Source organism: Oncorhynchus mykiss, chromosome 25 (genome assembly GCF_057628025.1).
Source record: "Oncorhynchus mykiss isolate SJ-2025 chromosome 25, ASM5762802v1, whole genome shotgun sequence".
Lineage (NCBI taxonomy): Eukaryota > Metazoa > Chordata > Actinopteri > Salmoniformes > Salmonidae > Oncorhynchus > Oncorhynchus mykiss.
Window position 1 is genome coordinate 49397530 of NC_143046.1, and position 26029 is coordinate 49423558.

The 26029-nt window shown below is 41.8% G+C and overlaps 1 protein-coding gene across 1 annotated transcript; it reads left to right on the forward strand.

Annotated features, from left to right (window-relative positions):
• Positions 1–24296, forward strand: LOC118936289 (leucine-rich repeat and fibronectin type-III domain-containing protein 2). The gene is made up of 2 exons (XM_036962962.2): positions 1–1450; positions 21103–24296. The coding sequence occupies exons 1-2, from the start codon at positions 75–77 to the stop codon at positions 22118–22120; spliced, it is 2394 nt and encodes a 797-aa protein (XP_036818857.2). The 5' UTR covers positions 1–74; the 3' UTR covers positions 22121–24296.
• The last annotated feature ends 1733 nt before the right edge of the window (positions 24297–26029 follow it).

Sequence of the window (26029 nt, forward strand, 5' to 3'; positions counted from 1 at the left end):
TTTGGACGAAATGATCTTACCATGCTCTTCCCTTCTCTCCTCTGTCTTTCATAGGTCCCTGCATATGATCTACCATGGACAAAGTGCTCAGCAGCCTCCTGCTTCTGGGAACCGCAGTGATAATGGCCCATGCATGCCCCAAGTACTGTGTCTGCCAGAACCTGTCTGAGTCCCTGGGTACCCTCTGCCCATCCAAAGGCTTGCTCTTCGTACCTCTGGACATAGACCGGCGGACCGTAGAGCTCCGCCTGGGCGGCAACTTCATCCTCAAGGTCACACCGCAGGACTTTGCCAACATGACGGGCCTGGTGGACCTCACCTTGTCCCGCAACACCATCAGTGCCATCCTGCCTTTCTCCTTCCTCGACCTGGAGACCCTGCGCTCCCTGCACCTGGACAGCAACCGCCTGACCGAGCTGGGACCGGACGACCTGCGTGGCCTTGTCAACCTGCAGCACCTCATCCTCAACAACAACCAGCTCAACCGCATCTCTAAGGTGGCTTTTGATGATCTGATGCTGACACTGGAAGACTTGGACCTGTCCTACAACAACTTGCGGGGTGTACCTTGGGAGTCCATCTGCAAGATGGTCAACCTCCACCAGTTGAGTCTTGATCATAACCTCATCTCGCACATCGCAGAGGGGACATTTACGGACCTGGACAAGCTGGCGCGCCTGGACCTCACGTCCAACCGTCTCCAGAAGCTCCCGCCAGACCCCATCTTCACCCGTTCCCAGACTAACTTAATACTGACCACTCCCTATGCCCCTCAGCTTTCCCTGAGCTTTGGGGGAAACCCCCTGCATTGCAACTGTGAAGTGCTTTGGCTCCGGAGGCTGGACCGAGAGGACGATATGGAGACCTGCGCTTCCCCTCCCAGTCTAAAGGGACGCTACTTTTGGTCCGTGCGGGAAGAAGAGTTTGTCTGTGAACCGCCCCTGATCACCCAACACACGCACAAGTTGTTAGTCCTGGAGGGCCAAACAGCTAGCCTACGCTGCAAAGCTATCGGCGACCCAATGCCGATCATACACTGGGTCGCCCCAGACGACCGTTTGATTAGCAATTCGTCCCGAGCGACCGTGTACGATAACGGCACCCTGGATATTACCATCACCACGTCCAAGGATTACGGCACCTTCACTTGCATCGCAGCCAACGCAGCAGGGGAATCGACTGCCTCTATAGAACTATCCATCATTCAACTGCCACACCTCAGCAATGGTACCAACCACACAGCACAGCCCAAGTCCCGGCTCTCGGACATCACCAGCTCTACCAAGACCAGTAAGGGGGAGTCCAAGCCTCTACCGGAAAAGGTGGTATCTGTATCAGAGGTGTCTGCATCCTCTGCTCTGGTCAAGTGGACTGTTAGCAAAACAGCACCCAAGGTCAAGATGTACCAGCTCCAGTACAACTGCTCCGAAGATGAAGTCCTGATTTACAGGTAAATAACATTGTGTGACTTTTTTTTAATTAAAACATTTTTTTAAACTTTTCTTTTAATAGGCTTGAGGGTTTGATGAGAGGTGGTTGCAATATCACAATACAGTTTAACAAATCCCTAGGGTCCCCATTTGCCTTTAGAACTTTACAACACTTCAGTTGTACGTAATCAGTCTGTTGCCAATTAATTGTTAACTACATCCGACATGTAGCCTACTGCTCCTATGTGTTATCCAAAGAGTATTGATAGCATGTCCTCTTGACACTTTCCTCAATGTTTGCTTTTGATATCCCAATGCAGACAAGAGATTCTTCAGAGAATAACAGTACCTACACCTGCAATTAACAAGCACTGACCCAGGCACTTCAAATTTTTTTTAGCAAAGTGAAACCAGCCACAAAAATAATCCAACTATTTAATAGTTTATTCCTGCAATCCTAACAAAGAGGATTTAACAGAAAACACACAAAGAATAATTAGTATAATGATAATTAGCCTGACAATCCAACACTTTACATTTAGGTTGCCTGTGTAGTAACATTGTAATTACACTAGTAACAATATGTGCAAACCTAATAGCATTAGAATTGCATTAGGAACAGTTACCCCACCCTGTATTTGACTCCATTGCTATAAGAAGGAAAGGGAAAGACATTGGCAGATCTAGACTAGCAGGCCTGGGAATAAACCATATATCTTCCCTGCCTCCCAAGAGTGTGATGTGGTTAAGAATGCTGTGGGACTGTCCCTGGATATTTACTACCCTTACTTTGTTAATAAAATAATTGTGCAGGAATTGGAAAAGCGGGCCACCGGGCTGTTGCTGAATGCATTTACAGTAAGTTATGTGTTCGATCGTAAACCTTAGTAAACACATTACATTGAATACCAATGAACCCCCTTAGCAATACTTTACCTTTTAATGGCCAACGTGCCATAGCCCTTTGAGATTTACCTCTTATGCAAGTCCCGGATTCTGAATTGTTTAATAACCGAGAGCGGACACTATGGAGATCTGCTGTTGCTTATTGGTTTACTGGGGGAATGCGATATTGAAATCATGCTCAGAGTTGTGTTGAGATATTATTCTGCTCAAAGGACTGAATAGAACTCATCACCTCTTAAGAATACAATAATAGGATATGTTTATCTGATTAGCTCACCAGGCACATTCAGTGCTAGTTTTTTCAACCTGCTCCTTTACAGTCCAAGAAGTAATTTAATTTCCTCAATATAGCTACAGCTTTTCTCTGTCCAATGAATGTGGCGGACGGGTGACTCAACCTTTTTCCACCCACCCACAGTTTATGTGAATGCATTCTTATCCCAGCATTTCTACAAATGTGTTTAAATAGACTGGCGCTGAACATATTGCAGTTCCAAGTTATGAATGCTGTATACAGTGCTTTCAGAAAGTGTTCATATCCCTTGACTTATTCCATATTTTCTTTTGTTACAGCCTAAATTCAAAATGGTTTAAATTGTTGTTTTTTTCTCACTCTAACGTTCAAAAGTTTGGGGTCACTTAGAAATGTCCTTGTTTTTGAAAGAAAAGCACATTTTTTGTCCATTAATATATCATCAAATTGATCAGCAATACAGTGTAGACATTGTTAATGTTGTAAATGACTATTGTAGCTAGAAATGGCAGATTCTATATGGAATATCTACATAGGCATACAGAGGCCCATTATCAGCACCCAGCATCCAACACTCCTGTGTTCCAATGGCACGTTGTGTTAGCTAATCCAAGTTTTTCATTTTAAAAGGCTAATTGATCATTAGTAAATATTTTTTTTGATTATGTTAGCACAGCTGAAAACTGGCCTTAGACTAGTTGAGTTTCTGGAGCATCAGCATTTGTGGGTTCGATGACATGCTCAAAATGACCAAAAAACAAAGAACCTTCTTCTGAAACTCGTCAGTCTCTTCTTATTCTGAGAAATGAAGGCTATTCCATGCAAAAAATTGCCAAGAAACTGAAGATCTCATACAACGCTGTGTACTACTCTCTTCACTGAACAGCTCAAACCAGAACCAGATATGTGCCTCGACACAATCCTGTCTCGGAGCTCTACGGATAATTCCTTCAACCTCATTGCTTGGTTTTTGCTCTGACATGCTCTGTCAACTATGGGACCTTAGGCCGTCATTGTAAATAATAAGAATTTGTTCTTAACCGACTTGCCTAGTTTATATATATATATATATATATACACACACACTGTATGTATACTTGTGGTGGTGGAAACATGTTTTTGTCTGGGTGCAGCTGTATCGACCCTTTGCGAAGAATTCAACTTGGCTAACCTCACTAGGGTCTGTGGGACCCACCTGGCCATCATCCAGTGGAATTGCAGAGCACCAAAAACAGAAATTCTCATTATAAAAATTCATAAAACATACAAGTGTTATACATCGGTTTAACCTCTAGCGTCGAGAAATCCTGTATCCGGGAGCGTAATCATAGCCTCAAGCTCATTACCATAACGCAACGTTTCCTATTCATGAAAATCGCAAATGAAATGAAATAAATATATTCAAACACAAGCTTAGCATTTTGTTAACAACACTGTCATCTCAGATTTTCAAAATATTATTTTCAACCAAAGCTACACAAGCATTTGTGTAAGAGTATTGATAGCATAGCATTAAGCCTAGCATTCAGCAGGCAACATTTTCACAAAAACAAGAAAAGCATTCAAATAAAATAATTTACCTTTGAAGAACTTCGGATGTTTTCAATGACGAGACTCTCAGTTAGATAGCAAATGTTCATTTGTGTTAGAGAAATAGCTCCGTTTTGTTCATCACGTTGGCTAAGAAAAAAAAACGAAAATACAGTCAACACAACGCCAAACCTTTTTCCCAATTAGCTCCATAATATTGACAGAAACATGGCAAACGTGGTTTAGAATCAATCCTCAAGGTGTTTTTCAAAATTCTATTAGATGAAAAATCATTCCTGGCAGTCCGTTTCTCATCCGAGGCAAACGGAAAAATACTGCAGCTGGAGATTACGCAATAATTGCGACGGAGGACACCAAGCGACCACCTGGTAGATGTAGTCTCTTATGTTAAATCTTCCAATTATATGCCTACAAATACGTCACAATGCTGCAGACACCTTGGGGAAAACGTAAGCTGACTCCTAGCTCCTCCACAGCCATATAAGGAGTCATTGCCATGAGGCGGTTTCAAAAAAGGCGGCACTTCCTGATTGGATTTTTATCTGGGTTTTTTCTGTAACATCAGTTCTGTGGCACTCACAGACAATATCTTTGCAGTTTTGGAAACGTCAGTGTTTTCTTTCCAAAGCTGTCAATTATGTGCATAGTTGAGCATCTTTTCGTGACAAAATATCTTGTTTAAAACGGGAACGTTTTTCATCCAAAAATTAAAATAGCGCCCCCTAGTTATAAAAGGTTAAAGATGAACTTCTTGTTAATCCAACCACAGTGTCAGATTTCAAAAGCCTTTAAAAAAGGCGAAAGCATACCATGCGATTATCTGAGAACAGTGCCCAGCGGACAAATCACCAGTTACCAGCCAAGTAGAGGAAAAGTCAATATAGAGATATAATTAATCACTTACCTCTGATGATCTTCATCTGGTTGCACTCACAAGACTCCCATTTGTTCGATAATTTCCCTCTTTATTTCGAAAAACCTTCATTTTGTTCGCTCCTTTTGGTAAGTAATCCACAGGCTCAAATGCAGTCACAACAGGTAGAAGAAAAATACAAATAGTATCCGTAAAGTTTGTAGAAACATGTAAAACGATGTTTATAATCAAGCCTCAGGTTGTTTTTAGCCTAAATAATCAATAATATTTAAACCGGACAATAACGTCATCAATATTAAAAGGCAAACAAGAAAGACGCGCTCTGGTCCCCGGGCATGAAAAACCTCTGGGACACTGTAGTGTCCACTCATTCAGAGTGGTCTTACTTTCTCATTTTTCAGAATACAAGCCATCTAGTGGAAGACATAGGAAGTGCAATTTGAGTCCTAAGTCAATGGATACTGTATGGATTCAATAGAAAACTACAACCATAAAAAAATCCCACTTCCTGGATGGATTCTTCTAAGGGTTTTGCCTGCCAAAACAGTTCTGTTATACTCACAGACATTATTTTAACAGTTTTGGAAACTGAATATCCTAGCTTCGGGGCCTGAGTAGAAGGCAGTTTACTTTGGGCACGCTTTTCATCCAGAGGTGAAAATAGTGCCCCCTACCCTAGTGAAGTTAAGCTTCTCTAGTGTCCGTTGAGTTATTTACTCTGAAAATAATAACCAAACAGTGTGAAGGAATTTTAATGTATGTTTGTGTGTGTGTGTGTGTGTGTGTGAGTCTCGTATGTGTGACTGTTTGGTTGAGTCCAGTGAGTGTACATCGAGCTTGTGCAAGAGAGTTATATAAATAATAATTCAATAAGGGGGTCAATGTAAATAGTCAGGGTAGCCATTTGATTAACTGTTCAGCAGTCTTATGACTTGAGGGTATTGGTTGTTTGGAGCTTTTTGGTTCTGGACTTGCCTCTCCGGTACCACTTTCCATTCGGTGCCAATGGGAACAGTCTATGACTTTGACAATTATTTGGGACCCTCTGACACTGCCTGGTATAGAAGTCCTGGATGGAAGGAAAGATCGGCCCCAGTGATGTGCTGGGCCATACGCACTACCCTCTGTAGCGCCTTATGGTTGGATGCTGAGCATATCAAATACAATTTTATTGGTCACATACACATGATTAGCAGAGTGTAGTGAAATGCTTGTGCTTCTAGCTCCGACAGTGCAGTAATATCTAACAAGTAATAACAAATTACACAACATACAGTGACTTGCAAAAGTATTCAACCCTTTGGCGTTTTTACTATTTTGTTTCATTACAACCTGTAATTTAAATGGATTTTATTTGGAATTCATGTAATGGACATACACAAAATAGTCCAAATTGGTGAAGTGAAATGAAAATAATAAAAAAAATAAAAAAAATAAAAAAGGTGGTGCGTGCATATCTATTCACCCCCTTTGCTACGAAGCCCCTAAATAAGATCTGGTGCAACCAATGCAATCGAAGTGTCACATGATCTCAGTATATATACACCTGTTCTGAAAGGCCCCAAAGTCTGCAACAACACTAAGCAAGGGGCACCACCAAGCTAGCGGCACTATGAAGACCAAGGAGCTCTCCAAACAGATCAGGTACAAATTTGTAGAGAAGTACAGATCAAGGTTGGGTTATAAAAAAAAATGAACTTTGAACATCCCACGGAGCACCATTTTATCCATTATTAAAAAATGGAAAGAATATGACACCACACCAAACCTGCCAAGAGAGGATCACCCACCAAAACTCATAAACCAGGCAAGGAAGGCATTAATCAGAGAGGCAACAAAGAGACCAACGATAACCCTGAAGGAGCTGCAAAACTCCACAGCGGAGATTGGAGTATCTGTCCATAGGACCACTTTAAGTCGTACACTCCACAGAGCTGGGCTTTAAAAAATAAGGAGACAAGTTTGGTATTCACGAAAAGGCATGTGGGAGACTCCCCAAACATATGGAAGAAGGTACTCTAGTCAGATGAGACTAAAATGTTGCTTTTTGGCCATCAAGGAAAACACTATGTCTGGCGCAAACCCAACACCTCTCATCACCCTGAGAATACCAGTCCCACAGTGAAGCATGGTGGGGATGTTAATAACCTCTTAGAGCTACCCCCTACTTTTTTTTCAATTTCCGCCTGAAGACACCCAAATCTAACTGCCTGTAGCTCTGGCCCAGAAGCAAGGATATGCATATTCGTGGTACAATTTGAAAGGAAACACTTTTGTGTAAATGTGAATTGAATGTAGGAGAATATAATACAATGAATAAAAACATTAATTTTTATTGTTGTATCATCTTTAAAATGAACAAGATAAATACTGTTAAGGATGCTGCGAATTTTCGCAGCTTTATGATAAAAATCGTGCAACATTTCAAAGTCCTGCTACTCATGCCAGGAATATAGTATATGCATATGATAAGTATGTGTGTATAGAAAACACTCTGAAGTCTCTAAAACTGGTAAAATCGTGTCTGTGGCTATAACAGAGCGTGTTTAGGAGTAAAAATCCCAGGGAAAACTGTTCACCAAAAACACACAAAAAAAATTCATACGCCAGTCTTTGAATTGTCTAAGGCGAAGAAAAATAGATCAGGTTCCGTTTACAACGCCTACAGCTTCCACACGATGTCGCCAATACTGGCATTTCTTTGCACATTTATCCTTGGTGGGATGACGTATAGGAACTTCCTGTCTTGGGGTGCACCCAGGAAATTATGAAAGTAAAAAAAATGGACGATGATTTCAAGACTTGCTGCTATCGAATACAGATCGCCCCGTGATCAATTTGAGCGATTATTAACGTTTATTAATACCTAAAGTTGGTTTACAAAAGTCGTTTGAAGTGATTTGTAAAAGTTTATAGGCAACTTTGTTAATTTTAAAAGTGACGTTGCGTCGTGTAAAGCTGCATTTTCCTTGGATCAGACGGCCTTTATAGATGGACTTTTTTGGCATACTTTGACGGATTTAATCGGGAAAAAGACCCAATTGTGATGTTTATGGGACATATAGTAGTGCCAACAGAGAAGCTTGTCAAAGGTCATGAATGTTTTATATTTTATTTCTGCGTTTTGTGTAGCGCCGGCTACCGCAAAATCTGTTGTTTAGGTGACGTTTTGGTATTTTGGGGGGGGGGGGGGGGGGTGCATGCTATCAGATAATAGCTTCTCATGCTTTCGCCGAAAAGCATTTTACAAATCTGACTTGGTGGCTAGATTCACAACGAGTGTAGCTTTAATTTAGTACCTTGCTTGTTTTTAATGAAAGTTTGAGATTTATCGAGTACTATACTATAGTACTATAGGTGGCACTCTGAAATTTCCACTGAGGTGTTCCTGTGCAGGAACCACGTCGGTAAGAAGATAAAACAAACATTCAGTTAGGTTGATGGGTACAATTTCTGTGAAAAATATAAGAGGGCAACAGTACTTGTGCAACGTTTCAGAATGATAAGTTCCAAAATGAGTGTGCTCCATGACATTTATCATGAAGTCACCCAGGTGTCCCACACAAGTAGCCCAAATGTATCCAATGTATACATTTTAAAACAAATAACTATGTACAAAATGCCAAAATAGAATTATAACAAATGGAGAATAAAATATGAAGAAAAAAATATACACATTTACAAAATAACATGGGTAACTATTTACACACTTTCAATATTTGGAAGACCCTCAGTCATCTATCAAATAACATTTCTTTATATAGCCCTTCGTACATCAGCTAATATCTCAAAGTGCTGTACAGAAACCCAGCCTAAAACCCCAAACAGCAAGCAATGCAGGTGTAGAAGCACGGTGGCTAGGAAAAACTCCTTAGAAAGGCCAAAACCTAGGAAGAAACCTAGAGAGGAACCAGGCTATGAGGGGTGGCCAGTCCTCTTCTGGCTGTGCCGGGTGGAGATTATAACAGAACATGGCCGAGATTTTCAAACGTTCATAGATGACCAGCAGGGTCAAATAATAATAATCACAGTAGTTGTAGTGGATGCAACAGGACAGCACCTCAAGAGTAAATATGAACAGTTTAGGGTTCCATAGCCGCAGGCAGAACAGTTGAAACTGGAACAGCGGCAAGGCCAGGTAAACTGGGGACAGCAAGGAGTCATCATGCCAGGTAGTCCTGACGCATGGTCCGAGAGCTCAGGTCCTCCGAGAAAGAAAAAGAGAATTAGAGAGAGCATACTTAAATTCACACAGGACACTGGATAAGACAGAATAAGTTCTCCAGATACAGTATAACAAACTGACCCTAGCCCCCCGACACAAACTACCGCAGCATAAATACTGGAGGCTGAGACAGGAGGTGTCAGGAGACACTGTGGCCCCATCCGATGAGACCCCCGGACAGGGCCAAACAGGAAGGATATAACCCCACTCACTTTGCCAAACTCTACACAATATTGTGCTGCTTATGCCAGGTGCCATAGCAGTCTCTTTCTGCTGTAAAGCAGAGGGTCACCAAGCATGTGGCGCAGGTGATGGGGGACTTAATTTTGCAAAGAACACAGCGACGCCTCCATGCTGTGCACTTTTGGCCCTGAGGCACATCCATGCCTGCAGAAATACATTTGGGCAGATGAACACCATTTGTGGAAGGAGCTGGATGAACCAGCTTCAGTGGGGGATGGACACCTTGGCACTGGGGGCTCCCATTTGGAGTCAGTGTCACTGTGAAAGAAAATGTTCAGTTAGAATAGTTTCACATATGAGCCCTGTATCAACAGATATAATAAACAGATATATATATATATATATATATATATTTATAGAGAGAGAGTACAGGGAACATAAGGTTGAATATATTATTATAGACCTGCTAAATCTACTGTCGCTTTTATATTATGACATTTCAGCTAGAGCTACTGTCTTTATTATATTACAACAGACCAGCTGTCTACTGTCTCCATTTCACTTTGGCCATTGTTGTGGGCCTGCCCTCCCCTCAACAGCCTCAAATAGGCTATTTCATGTGGGTTGGGGTGGGGCGGCAGACACACCCATCTCACATTTCATTACATTACATTTTTATATATTGTTTCTGAAATTTAAAAAAATCACAAATAATATTAATTTCAAACAAGGGCATTAGCATGAGAAGAACTTACCAGTCCAAAATGATGTCCTCTCCGTTCAAAAAATATTCCTCCACTTGGGAATCGCTAAATTAATCGTCCTACAACAATCTCTGTCTCACTTTCCCAATAAATTTATTCTAAAATTGTGTGTACACCTGTATATCTCGACTTAGATTTAGCTTTCCCTGACTTAGTCGCCATACTGATTGATACAGTGCCTTGCGAAAGTATTCGGCCCCCTTGAACTTTGCGACCTTTTGCCACATTTCAGGCTTCAAACATAAAGATATAAAACTGTATTTTTTTGTGAAGAATCAACAACAAGTGGGACACAATCATGAAGTGGAACGACATTTATTGGATATTTCAAACTTTAACAAATCAAAAACGGAAAAATTGGGCGTGCAAAATTATTCAGCCCCCTTAAGTTAATACTTTGCAGCGCCACCTTTTGCTGCGATTACAGCTGTAAGTCGCTTGGGGTATGTCTCTATCAGTTTTGCACATCGAGAGACTGAATTTCTTTCCCATTCCTCCTTGCAAAACAGCTCGAGCTCAGTGAGGTTGGATGGAGAGCATTTGTGAACAGCAGTTTTCAGTTCTTTCCACAGATTCTCGATTGGATTCAGGTCTGGACTTTGACTTGGCCATTCTAACACCTGGATATGTTTATTTTTGAACCATTCCATTGTAGATTTTGCTTTATGTTTTGGATCATTGTCTTGTTGGAAGACAAATCTCCGTCCCAGTCTCAGGTCTTTTGCAGACTCCATCAGGTTTTCTTCCAGAATGGTCCTGTATTTGGCTCCATCCATCTTACCATCAATTTTAACCATCTTCCCTGTCCCTGCTGAAGAAAAGCAGGCCCAAACCATCATGCTGCCACCACCATGTTTGACAGTGGGGATGGTGTGTTCAGCTGTGTTGCTTTTACGCCAAACATAACGTTTTGCATTGTTGCCAAAAAGTTCAATTTTGGTTTCATCTGACCAGAGCACCTTCTTCCACATGTTTGGTGTGTCTCCCAGGTGGCTTGTGGCAAACTTTAAACACTTTTTATGGATATCTTTAAGAAATGGCTTTCTTCTTGCCACTCTTCCATAAAGGCCAGATTTGTGCAATATGCGACTGATTGTTGTCCTATGGACAGAGTCTCCCACCTCAGCTGTAGATCTCTGCAGTTCATCCAGAGTGATCATGGGCCTCTTGGCTGCATCTCTGATCAGTCTTCTCCTTGTATGAGCTGAAAGTTTAGAGGGACGGCCAGGTCTTGGTAGATTTGCAGTGGTCTGATACTCCTTCCATTTCAATATTATCGCTTGCACAGTGCTCCTTGGGATGTTTAAAGCTTGGGAAATCTTTTTGTATCCAAATCCGGCTTTAAACTTCTTCACAACAGTATCTCGGACCTGCCTGGTGTGTTCCTTGTTCTTCATGATGCTCTCTGCGCTTTTAACGGACCTCTGAGACTATCACAGTGCAGGTGCATTTATACAGAGACTTGATTACACACAGGTGGATTGTATTTATCATCATTAATCATTTAGGTCAACATTGGATCATTCAGAGATCCTCACTGAACTTCTGGAGAGAGTTTGCTGCACTGAAAGTAAAGGGGCTGAATAATTTTGCACTCCCAATTTTTCAGTTTTTGCTTTGTTAAAAAAGTTTGAAATATCCAATAAATGTCGTTCCACTTCATGATTGTGTCCCACTTGTTGTTGATTCTTCACAAAAAAATACAGTTTTATATCTTTATGTTTGAAGCCTGAAATGTGGCAAAAGGTCGCAAAGTTCAAGGGGGCCGAATACTTTCGCAAGGCACTGTATATAAACAGCTGAACCTGCGCGTTTACCAAAACAAGGCTGTGCGTAATATGCTTCTCTTTACGCCGGAGTTTACTACATGGGTTGGTCTTTCAACACATAAACATTACATATTGCCTTTTACCACATCTCATTGGCTATCTACCCGGCTAGATTTCAAGACGATCAGTGGTCATTTTGTTAAAATACAGTCAATCAACGAAACAGCGGTCTTATCATTGGTGCACAATGATGTCATTACTTGTTGTCCACAAATCGGTTTCTTTCAGTCAATACTTCCAGCGAAATCACCAGAAAATCCCAGTGGCTAGATGTGCCAAGCTTATAGAGACATACCCCAAGAGACTTGCTGCAAAAGGTGGCTCTACAAAGTATTGACTTTGGGGGGTGAATAGTTAGTTATTCACGCTCAATTTTTTTGTGTGTCTTATTTCTTGCTTGTTTTACAAAAAAATTACTTTGCATCTTCAAAGTGGTAGGCATGTTGTGTAAATCAAATGATACAAACCCCCCCAAAAACTATTTGAAAGTCAGGTTAAAAGGAAAAAATAGGAAAAATGTCAAGGGGAGTGAATACTTCTGCATGCAAATGTGTTCCCAATACACACAAATCTAAGTAGGAATGAATTAAGACTATATACATAGGGACGTGCGACGTCAGAGCGGAACGGACTAAGATAAAGTAGAATGATATAGAATACCGTATATACATATGAGATGAGTAATGCAAGATATGTAAACATCATTAAGTGAATGAGATACCTTAGGAATAGTATAGAATACAGTATATACATATGAGATGAGTAATGCCAGATATGTAAATCTTATTAAAGTGACTAGTGTTCCATTCCTTAAAGTGGCCCTTGATTTCTTGTCAATGCCTATAGGCAGCAGCCTCTAATGTGCTAATGATGGCTGTTTATAAGTCTGATGGCCATAAGATAGCTGTTTTTTGGTCTCTCGGTTCCAGCTTTGATGTACCTGTACTGACCTCCCCTTCTGGATGATAGGCAGTTTCTCGGGTGGTTAATGTCCTTGACGATCTTTTTGGCCTTCCTGTGATATCGGGGGATGTAAGTGTCCTAGAGAGCGAGTAGTTTGCCCCGGTAATGCATTGGGCAAACCGCACGATCCTTGCGGTTGCGGGCAGTGCAGTTGCCGTACTACGCGGTGATTCAGCCCTATGCTTTCAATTGTGCAACTGTAAAAGTTTGTGAAGGTTTTATGTGACAAGCAACATTTCTTTAGCCTCCGGAGGTTGAAGAGGCGCTATTGTGCTATTGCGCCTTCTTCACCACACTGTCTGTGTGGGTGGCCCATTTCAGTTTGTCAGTGATGTGTACGCCAAGGAACTTTCCACCTTCTCCACTGCGGTCCCGTTGATGTAGATAGGGGGGTAAACCCACTGGGAATGTGATGAAAGAAATAAAAGCTGAAATAAATCACTCTTCTTTTATTCTGACATTTCACATTCTTAAAATAAAGTTGTGATACTAACTGACTTAAGACAGGGAATTCTTACTATAATTAAATGTTAGGAATTGTGAAAAACCTGAGTTTAAATGTATTTGGCTGAGGTGTATGTAAACTTCCGACTTCTACTGTATATGCTTGCTTTAAGGCAAGTAACACTGAAACACTGCAAGCGAGCATCAGCTGTCTTCATAGCCAATGTGAGTAAGACCTTTAAACAGGTCAACATTCACAAGGCCGCTGGGTCAGACGGATTACGAGGACGTGTACTCCGAGCATGCGCTGACCAACTGGCAAGTGTCTTCACTGACATTTTCAACCTCTCCCTATCTAAGTCTGTAATACCAACATAGTCCCTGTGCCCAAAAACACTAAGGGAACCTGCCTAAATGACTACTGTCCCATAGCACTCATGTCTATGGCCATGAAGTGCTTTGAAAGGCTGGTCATGGCCCACATCAACACCATTATCCCAGAAACCCTAGACCCACTCCAATTTGCATACTGCCCCAACAGATCCACAGATATTGCAATCTCTGTTGCACTACACACTACCCTTTCCCACCTGGACAAAATGAACACCTGTTTAAGAATGCTATTCATTGACTACTGCTCAGTGTTCAACACCACAGTGCCCTCAAATCTCATCACTAAGCACTCTGCAACTGGATCCTGATGGTAAGGGTAAGTAAAAACACATCCGCCACGCTAATCCTCAGCACGGGGGCACCTCAGAGGTGCGTGCTCAGTCCCCTCCTGTACTCCCTGTTCACTCATGACTGCATGGCCAGGCACGACTCCAACACCATCATTAAGTTTGCCGTTGACACAACAGTGATCACTGACAAATATGAGATATTCTATAAAGAGGATGTCAGAGACCTGGCCGTGTGGTGCCAGGACAACAACCTCTCCCTCAATGTGATCAAAGACAAAGGAGATGATTGTGGATCAAAGACAAATGAGATGATTGTGGACTACAGGAGAAGGAGGACTGAGCACACCTCATTCTCATCGATGGGGCTACAGTGGAGCAGGTTGAGAGCTTCAAGTTCCTTGGTGTCCACATCACCAACAATCTCTCATGGTCCAAGTACACCAAGACAGTTGTGAAGAGGGCACCACAAAACCTATTCCCCCTCAACTTTCTACAGCTACACCATTGAGAGCATGCTAACTGGTTGCATAACTTCCTGGTATGGCAACTGCTCGGCCTCCGATTGCAAGGCACTACAGAGAGTAGTGCATACGCCCCAGCCATCCAGGACCTCTATACCAGGTGGTGTCAGAGGATGGTTCTAAAAATTGTGAAAGACTCCAGCCAACCAAGTCATAGACTGGCCTTTCTGCTACCGCATGGCAATCAGTACCGGAGCGCCAATTCTAGGCCCAAAAGGCTTCTCAACAGCTTCTAGCCCCAAGCCATACGACTGCTGAACAGCTAATCAAATGGCTACCCAGACTATTTGCATTGCCCCCCCCCCCCCCCATTACGCTGCTGCTATTCTCTGTTTACTCTTCATGCATAGTCACTTTCATTCTACCTACATGTACATATTAACTCGTACCTATTGTAGCTGGGGATTTTAACAAAGCAAATTTGAGGGAAACTCTACCGGATCTGATCACGACTCCATTTTGCTCCTCCCTCCCTATAGGCAGATACTCAAACAGGAAGTACCCATGCTAAGGACCTTTCAACGTGGTCTGACCCATTGGAAACCACGCTTCAAGATTGTTTTGATCACACGGACTGGGATATGTTCTGGGTAGCCTCTGAAAATAACATTAAAACCTACCCTAACCAAAAATGTGGAAAGATGGCAGCATTCACGCAAAACTGAAAGCGCGAACCACTGCATTTAACCATGGAAAGGTGACTGGGAATATGGCCGAATAGAAACAGTGTAGTTATTCCCTCCGTAAGGCAATCAAACAGGCAAAACATCAGTATAGAGACGAGTGGAGTCGCAATTCAACGGCTCAGAAACGAGACGTATGTGGCAGGATCTACAGACAATCAGACTACAAAGGGAAAACCAGCCATGTCGCGGACACCGACGTCTTACTTCCGGACAAGCTAAACACCTTCCTCACCCACTTTGAGGATTACACATTGCCACTGACGTGGCTCGCTCCCAAGGACTCTGGGCTCTCCTTCTCCGTGGCCGATGTGAGTAAGACATGCAGGGTTCTCCAGAGGTTGGTGTGGTCTGCCCAACACATCACCAGGGGGAAACTACCTGCCCTCTAGTACACCTAAAGCAACTGATGTCACAGGAGGGGCAAAAAGATCATCAAGGACAACAAACACCCGAGCAACTGCCTGTTCACCCCGCTTTCATCCAGAAGGCAAGTTCAGTACAGGTTCATCAAAGCTGGGACAGAGAGACTGAAAAACAGCTTCTATCTCAAGGCCATCAGACTGTTAAATAGCTATCACTAGGCGGCTTCCACACGGTTATGTAACTCTGCATCTTAGAGGCTGCTGCCCCATATACACAGACTGAAATCACTGGTCACTCTGATAATGTTTACACATGTTTGCTTTACTCATCTCATATGTATATACTGTATTTTAGTCTATGCCACTCTGACATTGCTCATCTTAATATTTATATATGATATAATTTTATATTCCATTCTTTTACTTTTAGGTTGTGTGTGTTGTTGTGAATTGTTAGATATTACTTTACTGTTGGAGCTAGAAACACAAGCATTTTGCTACACCAAGCAATAACATCTGCTAAACATGTGTATGTGAGAAGTACAATTTGACTTGATTACATACATTTGACACTTCATTAGTTTGCGGCATGTAGAATGCTTTGTGAAAACTGGCCAACATTCAACTCTTACGAACTTTTGTGGAACTTTACAGGAAATTAAAAATGATATGTGTTTAAATGTTTGACTACATCCATAAAACAACCCATCCTTTGATATTGAGCAGGGCCCCTTGGAAAATGACCTCTGTCACCTGAAAAAACATCCCAGTAGTCTCGGAATGGAGTCTCTTAGTTAAGTGACATTTCTAGAGGGTTCAATTTCTCTCAGAATATCCAAAGTGCTGTGTTAACCCAAGGTAGCACATGATTAAACATTTGATCAGTGTGTTGTGTGTTGAAAGCCCCTCGTATAGATTTCACGAGGCAACGTGCTGTCCTCCCGGTTATGGAAAAGGAAATTAAGAATGAATAATGAAGTACACCACCAGTAGTGCCGAGTGAAAACGCAAGTCTTCTGATGTGGAGGTAAACTCTCTGCACTATATGATCAAAGCTATTAATTTATGTACGGTCACAGCAGGGAAGTATTGAAGTCATTGATGATTGGGGTCTTAGAAAAAGGACAAATAATAACGATGTTTGATTATTAAAGCTGCTTCAACACTTTGAGTATGTGTTTTCTCTCTCTTGTGTAAAGATGGACCTTTTTTCTGCTACGTTATAATATTTGATTGGATTTATTTAGTCTAGTACCTCAAAGCTCTTTGCATAGTGAGGGAGAAGTCACTTCATTCACGACCAATGTGTAGCACCCACCTGGGTGAACCAAAGGTATGATTAGGTGGCCATGATGGAACGAGGCCAGGTTGGGAATACAGCAAGGACAACACTACTGTTACGATAAGTGCCATGGGATCCTAAATGATCGCAGAGAGTCAGGAAATCCGTTTAACACTAGCAAGCTGTGATGTTAAATTTCCATGCACTTCTGTGCCATTGGTGAATATTCAAATCAAATATTAGTTGTGCTTGCTTTGTGTTCCTTGAGTCATGATTGCCATTCCATGAACACACAGATCCTCCTAGTTAACTAATGCAATGAGGTTGAAATAATCAATAATCAATATCATCAATGGAGCAATACTGATAGACTGTAAGAATTCAATATGGATATTGGGTAATGAAGGTCATCATATACTGTAGATACACTACATGACCAAAAGTATTGTATATGGACACCTGCTCGTCGAACATCATGGTTATTATTATGGAGTTGGTCCCCCCTTTGCTGCTATAACAGCCTCCACTCTTCTAGGAAGGCTTTCCACTAGATGTTGGAACATTGTTGAGCGTTGCTTCCATTCAGCAACAAGCGCATTAGTGAGGTCAGACACCGATGTTGTGAGATTAGGCTTGGCTCGCAGTCGAAGTTCCAATTCATCCCAAAGGTGTTCAATGGGGTTAAGGTCAGGGATCTATGCAGGCCAGTCAAGTTCTCCCACACCGATCTCGACAAGCCATTTCTGTATGGACGTCGCTTTGTGCACAGGGGCATTGTCATGCTGAAACAGAAAAGGGGCTTCCCCAAACTGTTGCCACAAAGTTGAAACCACAGAATTGGATAGAAAGTCATCGTATGCTGTAGCACTAAGATTTCCCTTCACTGGAACTAAGAGGCCTAGCCCAAACCATGAAAAAAAGCCCCAGACCATTATTCCTCCTCCACCAAACCTTACAGTTGGCACTATGCATTTGGGCAGGTAGTGTTCTCCTGGCATCCGCCAAACCCAGATTTGTCCGTCAGACTGCCAGATTCCAATGACAGCGAGCTTTACAACACTCCAGCCGATGTTTGGCTTTGCGCGTAGTGATCTTAGGCTTTTGTGCGGCTGCTCGGCCATGAAAAACAATTTTATTAAGCTCCCGACGAACAGTTCTTGTGCTGACGTTGTTTCCATAGGCAGTTTGGAACTCGGTGAGAGTACAGAGGACAAACCATTTTTTAACCCTATGCGCTTCAGCACTCAACGGTCCCGTTCTGTTAGCCTGTGTGGCCTACCACTTCGGGCTGAGCCGTTGTTGATCCTAGATGTTTCCACCTCGCAATAAAAGCACTTACAGTTGACCGGGGCAGCTCTAGCAGGGCAGATATTTGACGAACTGACTAGTTGGAAAGGTGGCATCCTATGACGGTGCAACATTGGAAGTCCCTGAGCTCTTCAGTCAGGTAAGGGAAGACCCCCATGAAATGGACAAAATTGAATGGCAGCTTATTGGCATTGGGTGAACCATATACACAATCACAAATAGCACTCAAATTAATGGCAGTTCATCAAAACCATATTGCAACAGGTACATTACAAATGCCAAGTGAAATAAACCAAAAATCTTATAGGGGGTGATCACGCTCAATCGAAGATTTTATATGGGAAATGGTCACATTGTCAGGTCCCAAGGGTGAATAAAAAAATAAATAAATTGGTCAATTATATATATGTAGTAACCTTATGGACAAACATTTGTCTTATTTTATTGAGTTTGTCCATAAGGCCTATGTTTTGTCCATTTTGTCATATATGATCATAGGAAGTCGGCTTCCGAACCCAAAAGTCAGTGAACCATGTCCAAATGGCATATAGACTGACCAAATGATATATACCACTGTGTTAAGCCCTGAATCAACCTAGAAGGTCTATTTGTCATGTTTGATCATAAGAAATAAGAATTTCTCTTTGATGTTGATTCACCATGTCCATTTCGTAATGGGAAGTCCTTATGGACACAGTCAACTTGCAGAAGAGCATGTTCACACTGACAATATAGCATATGTGTAATGGACATTGTCCAATTGCTCGTTGGTGTTGATTTCAGCGTGTCCATTTGGTGATGTTAAATCCCCCGTTAAATACATTTGAAAAGGTACAATTGTACACTGTCCATTTGCAATGTCTTACAATGGATAATTACCATCACAAATTTGGCATGCTCTAATGTACTACAGAAATGTCCAATTGACTGGCTCGTTGATTTCGGGATGGCCGAGCAGTGATAGTGGTTCCTCTTCATCACTCGTTGGTGTTGATTTCAGCCTGTCCATTTGGTGATGGTAAATCCCTCATTAAACATCATCAAACAGACGTTGTATGATTTCTCTTAAATTACCATAGATAAATGGCTGGTTCTATTTTTCCTCACACCGTAGGTTTATGTACTTTAACGTGAAGTGGCCAAATTAGCGCTGTATTACCGTTTTTTACCTTTAATCCCAGAAAATGTGCATTAACTCAAGGAGCGTTGAGGCCTCAAAGCAATCTTGTTTGGCCAAACCTGTGAGTTACGTCTTTGCCGTTTATGAGAAATGGCCATGTCCATTTGGTGATGTTTTGTCCATTTGCCATAAGCAGCCAGTTTCCATCTGGTGGAATTTTCCGGTACAACAGAAAAATGTCACAAAAAAAATGTATAATGCTGAAACCAAATGTCCTAGAGAATTTAATTGATTACTTCCCGGAAGACCGGGCCCTTGGAGACAACCTGAGGCCATCGGCCTATTTTAATAACACCGTCAGATGTCTAGTAAGGGACCGCAAGTTCAAAACCCCCGAGCTGACAAGGTACAAATCTGTCGTTCTGCCCCTGAACAGGCAGTTAACCCACTGTTCCTAGGCCGTCATTGAAAATAAGAATTTGTTCTTAACTGACTTGCCTAGTTAAATATAGGTAAAAAATACAATAATAATAAGATTCTCTGGTCTGATGAAACCAAGATTGAACTCTTTGGCCTGAATGCCAAGTGTCCAACCTGACAGAGCTTGCAAGAACTCCCCAAATATAGGTGTGCCAAGCTTGAAGCGTCATACCCAAGAAAACTCAAGGCTGTAATTGCTGCCAAAGGTGCTGCAACAAGGTACTGAGTAATACTTATGTTAATGGGATATTTAAGCTTTTTATTTCTAATACATTTGCAAAAATGCTTTTGCTTTGTCATAAAAAATAAATACAAATGTAATTAGAATACGGCTGTAACGTAACAAAATTTGGAATAAACCAGGGGGTCTGAATACTTTCTGAATGCGCTGTATACTTAAAGGATACAATTAGACAGAATTGGAGCCACTAGCTTGCCTTTGGCTTTGATACACATTTAGCAAGTCTCGCATAATTACGGGGAAGGTTTGGGAGACCATGGATTGGAACATGTGTTGCTAGACAGTTGCTGCTTGTATGAGTGTTTTTCCGTCTGCAATGCAATGCAGGTGTATTGTAGGTTAGTCGGTTGCTTTTAGTACGACTGCATTTTTCCGTCTGCAATACCATACAGATATACTGTAGATACAAATGGCTTGTTTGTGAGGAGGTGCGAGTTGATGAATTGCCTGCTATAATTACAATGGTTTATTCAGCCACCATGTTTCATTACCGATTTCCACACTAGCGTTACATGGTCTTGTCCTTTGGGCGTTAGTACAAGGTCAAACCAAATAAAGATTGCTCCACCACGGCTTTTCAATCTCTCCCTAACCTTTGTGATTTAATTAGGAGAGGGAAGTGTATTGATATTGTCAGACACATTTGAATATCAACATGGCTTTATATATTTTCAGCAAGAGCAAGTTAGACTCAATTGTAAAACAAAGCACAAGGACCATTGAATAGTTCACTTTAAAAAGTATGGGCCTTTGCATTTTCAATCACTCAGTGTGAGTAATATTTCTAAATGACTATGTGCATTTAAATAGCTATTTTGCCTCATTTTGACTGTTAAATTGATCTATCGCGTTTCAGTAGAATGACTAATTGATATTTACTACTCAAAAGTGCTTTAGCCTCTTCTTGAACTCCCCTTGCAGTGGGACAAATTATTAACGCTAAATTATGCTAATCTAACTCTACACTCTTGTTTCTGTTTTTGTCTTTCCTATATAGGATGATTCCCGTGTCCAGCAAAACCTTTTTAGTCACCAACCTGGTCCAAGACATGCAGTACGACCTATGTGTCCTGGCTATCTGGGACGACACTGCCACCACCCTAACTGCCACCAACGTAGTGGGCTGTGTGCAGTTCATCACCCGTGACAACTACCCGCAGTGCCAGTCCCTCCAAAGCCAGTTCCTGGGCGGCACTATGATCCTGGTGATAGGTGGCATCATCGTGGTCACGCTCCTCATCTTCATCATCATCCTCATGGTTCGGTACAAAGTGTGCAGCAGCCCCCATTCCAGTAAGCTGCCAGTGGTTAGCAACACGTACTCCCAGACCAACAGTGGGAGTACGCAGGTCAAACCTCAGATCACAACCACAGTGGTGGTAATGCGGGATGAGATGGTGGAATTCAAATGTGGATCGCTCCAGAGCAGCCTCTCCTCGTCTTCATCTGACTCGTTGGACAGTCGCAAAACTAGAGGCAGATTAGGAAACGAGGACCAGTACAGTCTTCGAGACATCGAGTTCAGCACACTCCCCAGCACCAGTAATTGGAGGAGGCACAGGGGGCCATCATCAGCCAAGGCTAGGCCCAACTTGGACAACCTTTTAGGGGCTTTTGCCTCACTGGAGCTCCGGAGCTCGGCTACGACTAGGGACCAAGGGGCATCTTGTTCCTCCACCACCACCTCCAGTGCATTGGTGGCTGTGACCATGGCCCCTCCGTCTGACAAGGAACCCTTGCTGGGCCGAGCCGAGTCCACCACCATGCTGGGGCGTTTTCTAGGCCTGCCCCAGGAAGGGAAGCCCAAGAGGAGCCACTCATTCGACTACGGCCACGTGGGTAGCAGCGGTGGCGCACAGAGCCTCAGCAACTACCCTCGTCACATCAGCAACATCTGGACTAAGAGGAGCCTGTCGGTAAACGGGATGCTACTGCAGTACGACGACAGCGAAGACGGTGAGGCCGAAGAGGTGCCATTCGAGAGCTCAGAGTGGGTGATGGAGAGCACTGTTTGAGAACGGGTTTATGTCGGATTATGAGGTCAAAAGGTCAAAAGAGAAACAGACTTTACAGAAAAAAAACAAAGGACCGAAGAATTATTTGGAATAATACCTCTGGGTCATCCACAGCGCTGTACTGCATGAAGTTCATCCATGTGAATACTATTTATTGTTCTTCTGTCCATATAATTCTACCGAAACAAACACCCAAGTTGGTTGTTCCTAAGACCGTATAAATCAATCGACAGGGTTGGCCACGCTCTCAATTCGCTGGCAGGGAAGACTGTCCTTAACCGCATTTGAAACAATGTATGCATTACGGAACAAAGCCCCTATGGAATTGTGTAGATACAGCAGACAGTATATGGAATAATGCCCGAACCCTGGGAATTAATGTGGGAGTATCTTTGAGAAACAGGGGAAATAAAGGCGAGGAATTCAAAGTGGATATCCCGTGTCTTTATCTTTCGAGCTCTTTGCCAAGGGGATTTTCCTGAGACTGGCAAAGTAAATGTGCATCACAATGCTTTAGACCAGGGCTCTCCAACCCTGTTCCTGGAGAGATACCCTCTGTTGGTTTTCAATCCCACCCCATTTGTAACTAACCTGATTCAGTTTATCAACTAGCTAATTATTAATAAGGTGCACTAGATTAGGGGTGGATTGAAAACCTACAGGACGGTAGCTCTCCGGGAACAGCATTGGAGAGCCCTGCTTGAGACTCTCAGCATGAAAATGGGACTTCTTCAGTAGAAGCAATGGGAGAGCAAATGTGTAACAAAATGAATAATTTTTCATGTTTCCTTTTGTTGTTTATATAATTTGTACTATTTATTTTAGGTCACCATTGAGAGTTCCACTTTATGAATAAAGAAACAAAACAATATAAACGATAGTCAATCAAGAATAATATACTATATCGTTACCCAGTCCCCTCAGAAAGACAACATTTCGTAACAGCCTAGTTTCTATTTGGTACAAACATAGAGGAGATCTTAGATATACACTATCTGAAAACCCTGGTCATTTATTTCAAAACATCAATAGTTGGTTCATTAGGGGAGTTGTGATAATAAAATATGTAGAGGTTGACTTTCAAACAGGTCACATATTCTACCTCAGGTTCTAAATTATATGAAATACATAGTCTGAATAAAGTGGATTATTTCAGAAATAGCATATCATATGAAAATAATCTTCCTTATGTCAATTTTCCGGGGAATTACTCAATACAATTGTTAATCAAAATCCCTTTTGGTGTATCGGCCATTGATATGTGTTGCCCCAGGATGATACACGAGCCATGTGTTACACAGTAGAGACTTATTGAGAACCCTCAACAATTTAAATGAATGTCATCATGCTGCTATAATCCAATACAAAAGGGAAAGAGAACGATATTCATCAACAAATGTATAAATAATTATACAGTGTCTGTCTGAACACACAGAACCATGTTGGTTTGTTTAAGTTAAAATATCAAACGTCTGAATTTATTGTATTAATTTGGAGTTTGGTTTATTTTCTCATTTCATGCTCTAATATTAGTCTATTGTCTCCACGCTACAGTAACAGACTGTGACCGGATATGTATGAAGTTGCATAGGAACGTGATGAATTATAAAATCAGTTTCTATCTGAACTACTGCCTATGTGATCAACTCATAATGATGATTCCTCTTGGATCGTGTGCAGATTCTGATGCCTTTTAATGTTCTCTTTGACTCTCTGCTGCATTACAATAGTTTTTTTTCATATTTTTTTATTTGTTACTTCTCTTGGTGTATACTGTTCCATATATTAAATTTTTTTGTACAATAACTATGGGTGAGAATGTAAAAGGGAAACTGTGCAGTAGTGCTTTTATTTTGTGGTTCAGTAAAAGTGAGAAGGTGCTTTACTGTGGTTTATAACATGGAATGTGTTTAGTTGGCGCAATGGAAGGTGACGCTGTATAACGGAGCAAATAGAAATCTGGAATAAACCTGTGTCTGTTATAGATATTACAATTCCACATTCAATTTTGCGCGGTTACCTTCCATTTTGCTAATCAACAACAACCCTATAAGTGTGTACATGACGTGAGAAAGTCATGATTCTGACCTGAGGTTGTAAAAAAAAAATTATAATAATATGTGTTTAAACATTTTTGCTACTAAAGATAAAATATGAAGAATTCCTAATAACCAAATGGTGTATATTCTTGTGTTTGCATTGCATCCGGTACAGTTTGAGAGTTGTTTTTCCCTCACAAGTTTCATCGAGTCATGCAATGACTTTCCTGGAGCTACATTATATTGTGCCTAAACAATTAACATGGTAAGACATTTTGCTAACATAGCTCTCAATGCTTTAGGCTGGGCAACAAACTGCAAGTTATGTTAGTTGTGAAGGCTAGCAATTTAGCCACAGGGAAATTGTTTGTAAGCAAACATTGTGGAGTGTTCAGTGCTATAACCGTGACAAGTGAACGTTTTTGTGTGCAAGAGATTGTAGCAATTGCTAAATTGAAATGTAGGAAATAATTAATGCATTGCAGATACAGCAGACAACTCCGGTCTATGATTATTGTTGCCCTTATTACAGTACAGTGTGCAACTAAACATTCATCTTCACTGCTAACTAGCAACACTGGCCACTTCAACAAACATGTCACATAATGGAATATATTATCACTGGATAGATTTAATCAGGAATTCATTTTAATCATATCTCCAACAACCATCTCATATCCAAATATGTGCAATATACACTGAGTGTGCCAAACATTAGGAACACCTTTCTAATATTGAGCTGCACCCCCGTTTGCCCTCAGAACAGCCTACATTTTTCAGGGAATGGACTACAAGGTGCCGAAAGCTTTCCACAGGGATGCTGGCCCATGTTGCCTCTAATGCTTACCACAGTTGTGTCATGTTTGCTGGATGTCCTTTAGGTGGTGGACCATTCTTGATACACGCAAGAAACAGTTGAGCATGAAAAACCCAGCAGCGATGCAGTTCTTGACACACTCAAACTGGTGCGCCTGGCACCTACTACTTTACCCCTTTCAAAGGCACTTCATTCTTTTGTCTTGGCTATTCACCCTCTGAATGACACACATACACAATCCATGTCTCAATTGCCACAAGGCCTAGAAATCTTTATTTAACATGTCCTGTCCCCTTCAGTGGATTTGAAGTGGATTTAACAGGAGACATCAATTGGGGATCATAGTTTCACCTGGATGCACCAGGTCAGTTTATGTGATGGAAAGAGTTCCTAATGTTTTGTACACTCAGTATATTGCCTTAATCTGACCGTTATAGCGATATAGTGGCACATGCTAGCCATGTGCAACTATAAGTTTGTGTTGCATATTGGGGGGTTCGGGGTCAGTACCCTTCTGGTTGTTACACAATATTGTATAAGAACTAGATGGTAACTTTAGAAGTAAAGTTGTGGGGCTTGCTAAAGCTCTTTAAAAATAATTGTGGTAGTGACAGAAGTTTACAAATGGGTACTTTGATTAAATTATTCAAAAAGTGAAATCATTTTTAATTCTCATCAATAGTCAGTAGATTTGGTCAGAAGTTGTGGTCAGTAGTAGTGGTAAGTAGTTATGTGGTTCAATAGTTGTGGTCAGTAGTATTGTGGTTGCAACTGCTCAGCCTCAAACCGCAAGGCACTACAGAGGGTAGTACGAACAGCCCAGTACATCACTGTGGCCAAGCTTCCTGCCATCCAGGACCTCTATACCAGGTGGTGTCAGGGGAAGGCCCTAAAAATGTCAAAGACTCCAGCCACCCTAGTCATAGACTGTTCTATCTGCTACCGCACGGCAAGCGGTACCGGAGCGCCAGGTCTACATCCAAGAGGCTTCTTAACAGCTTCTACCCCCAAGCCATAAGAATCCTGAACATCTAATAAAATGGCTACCCAGAC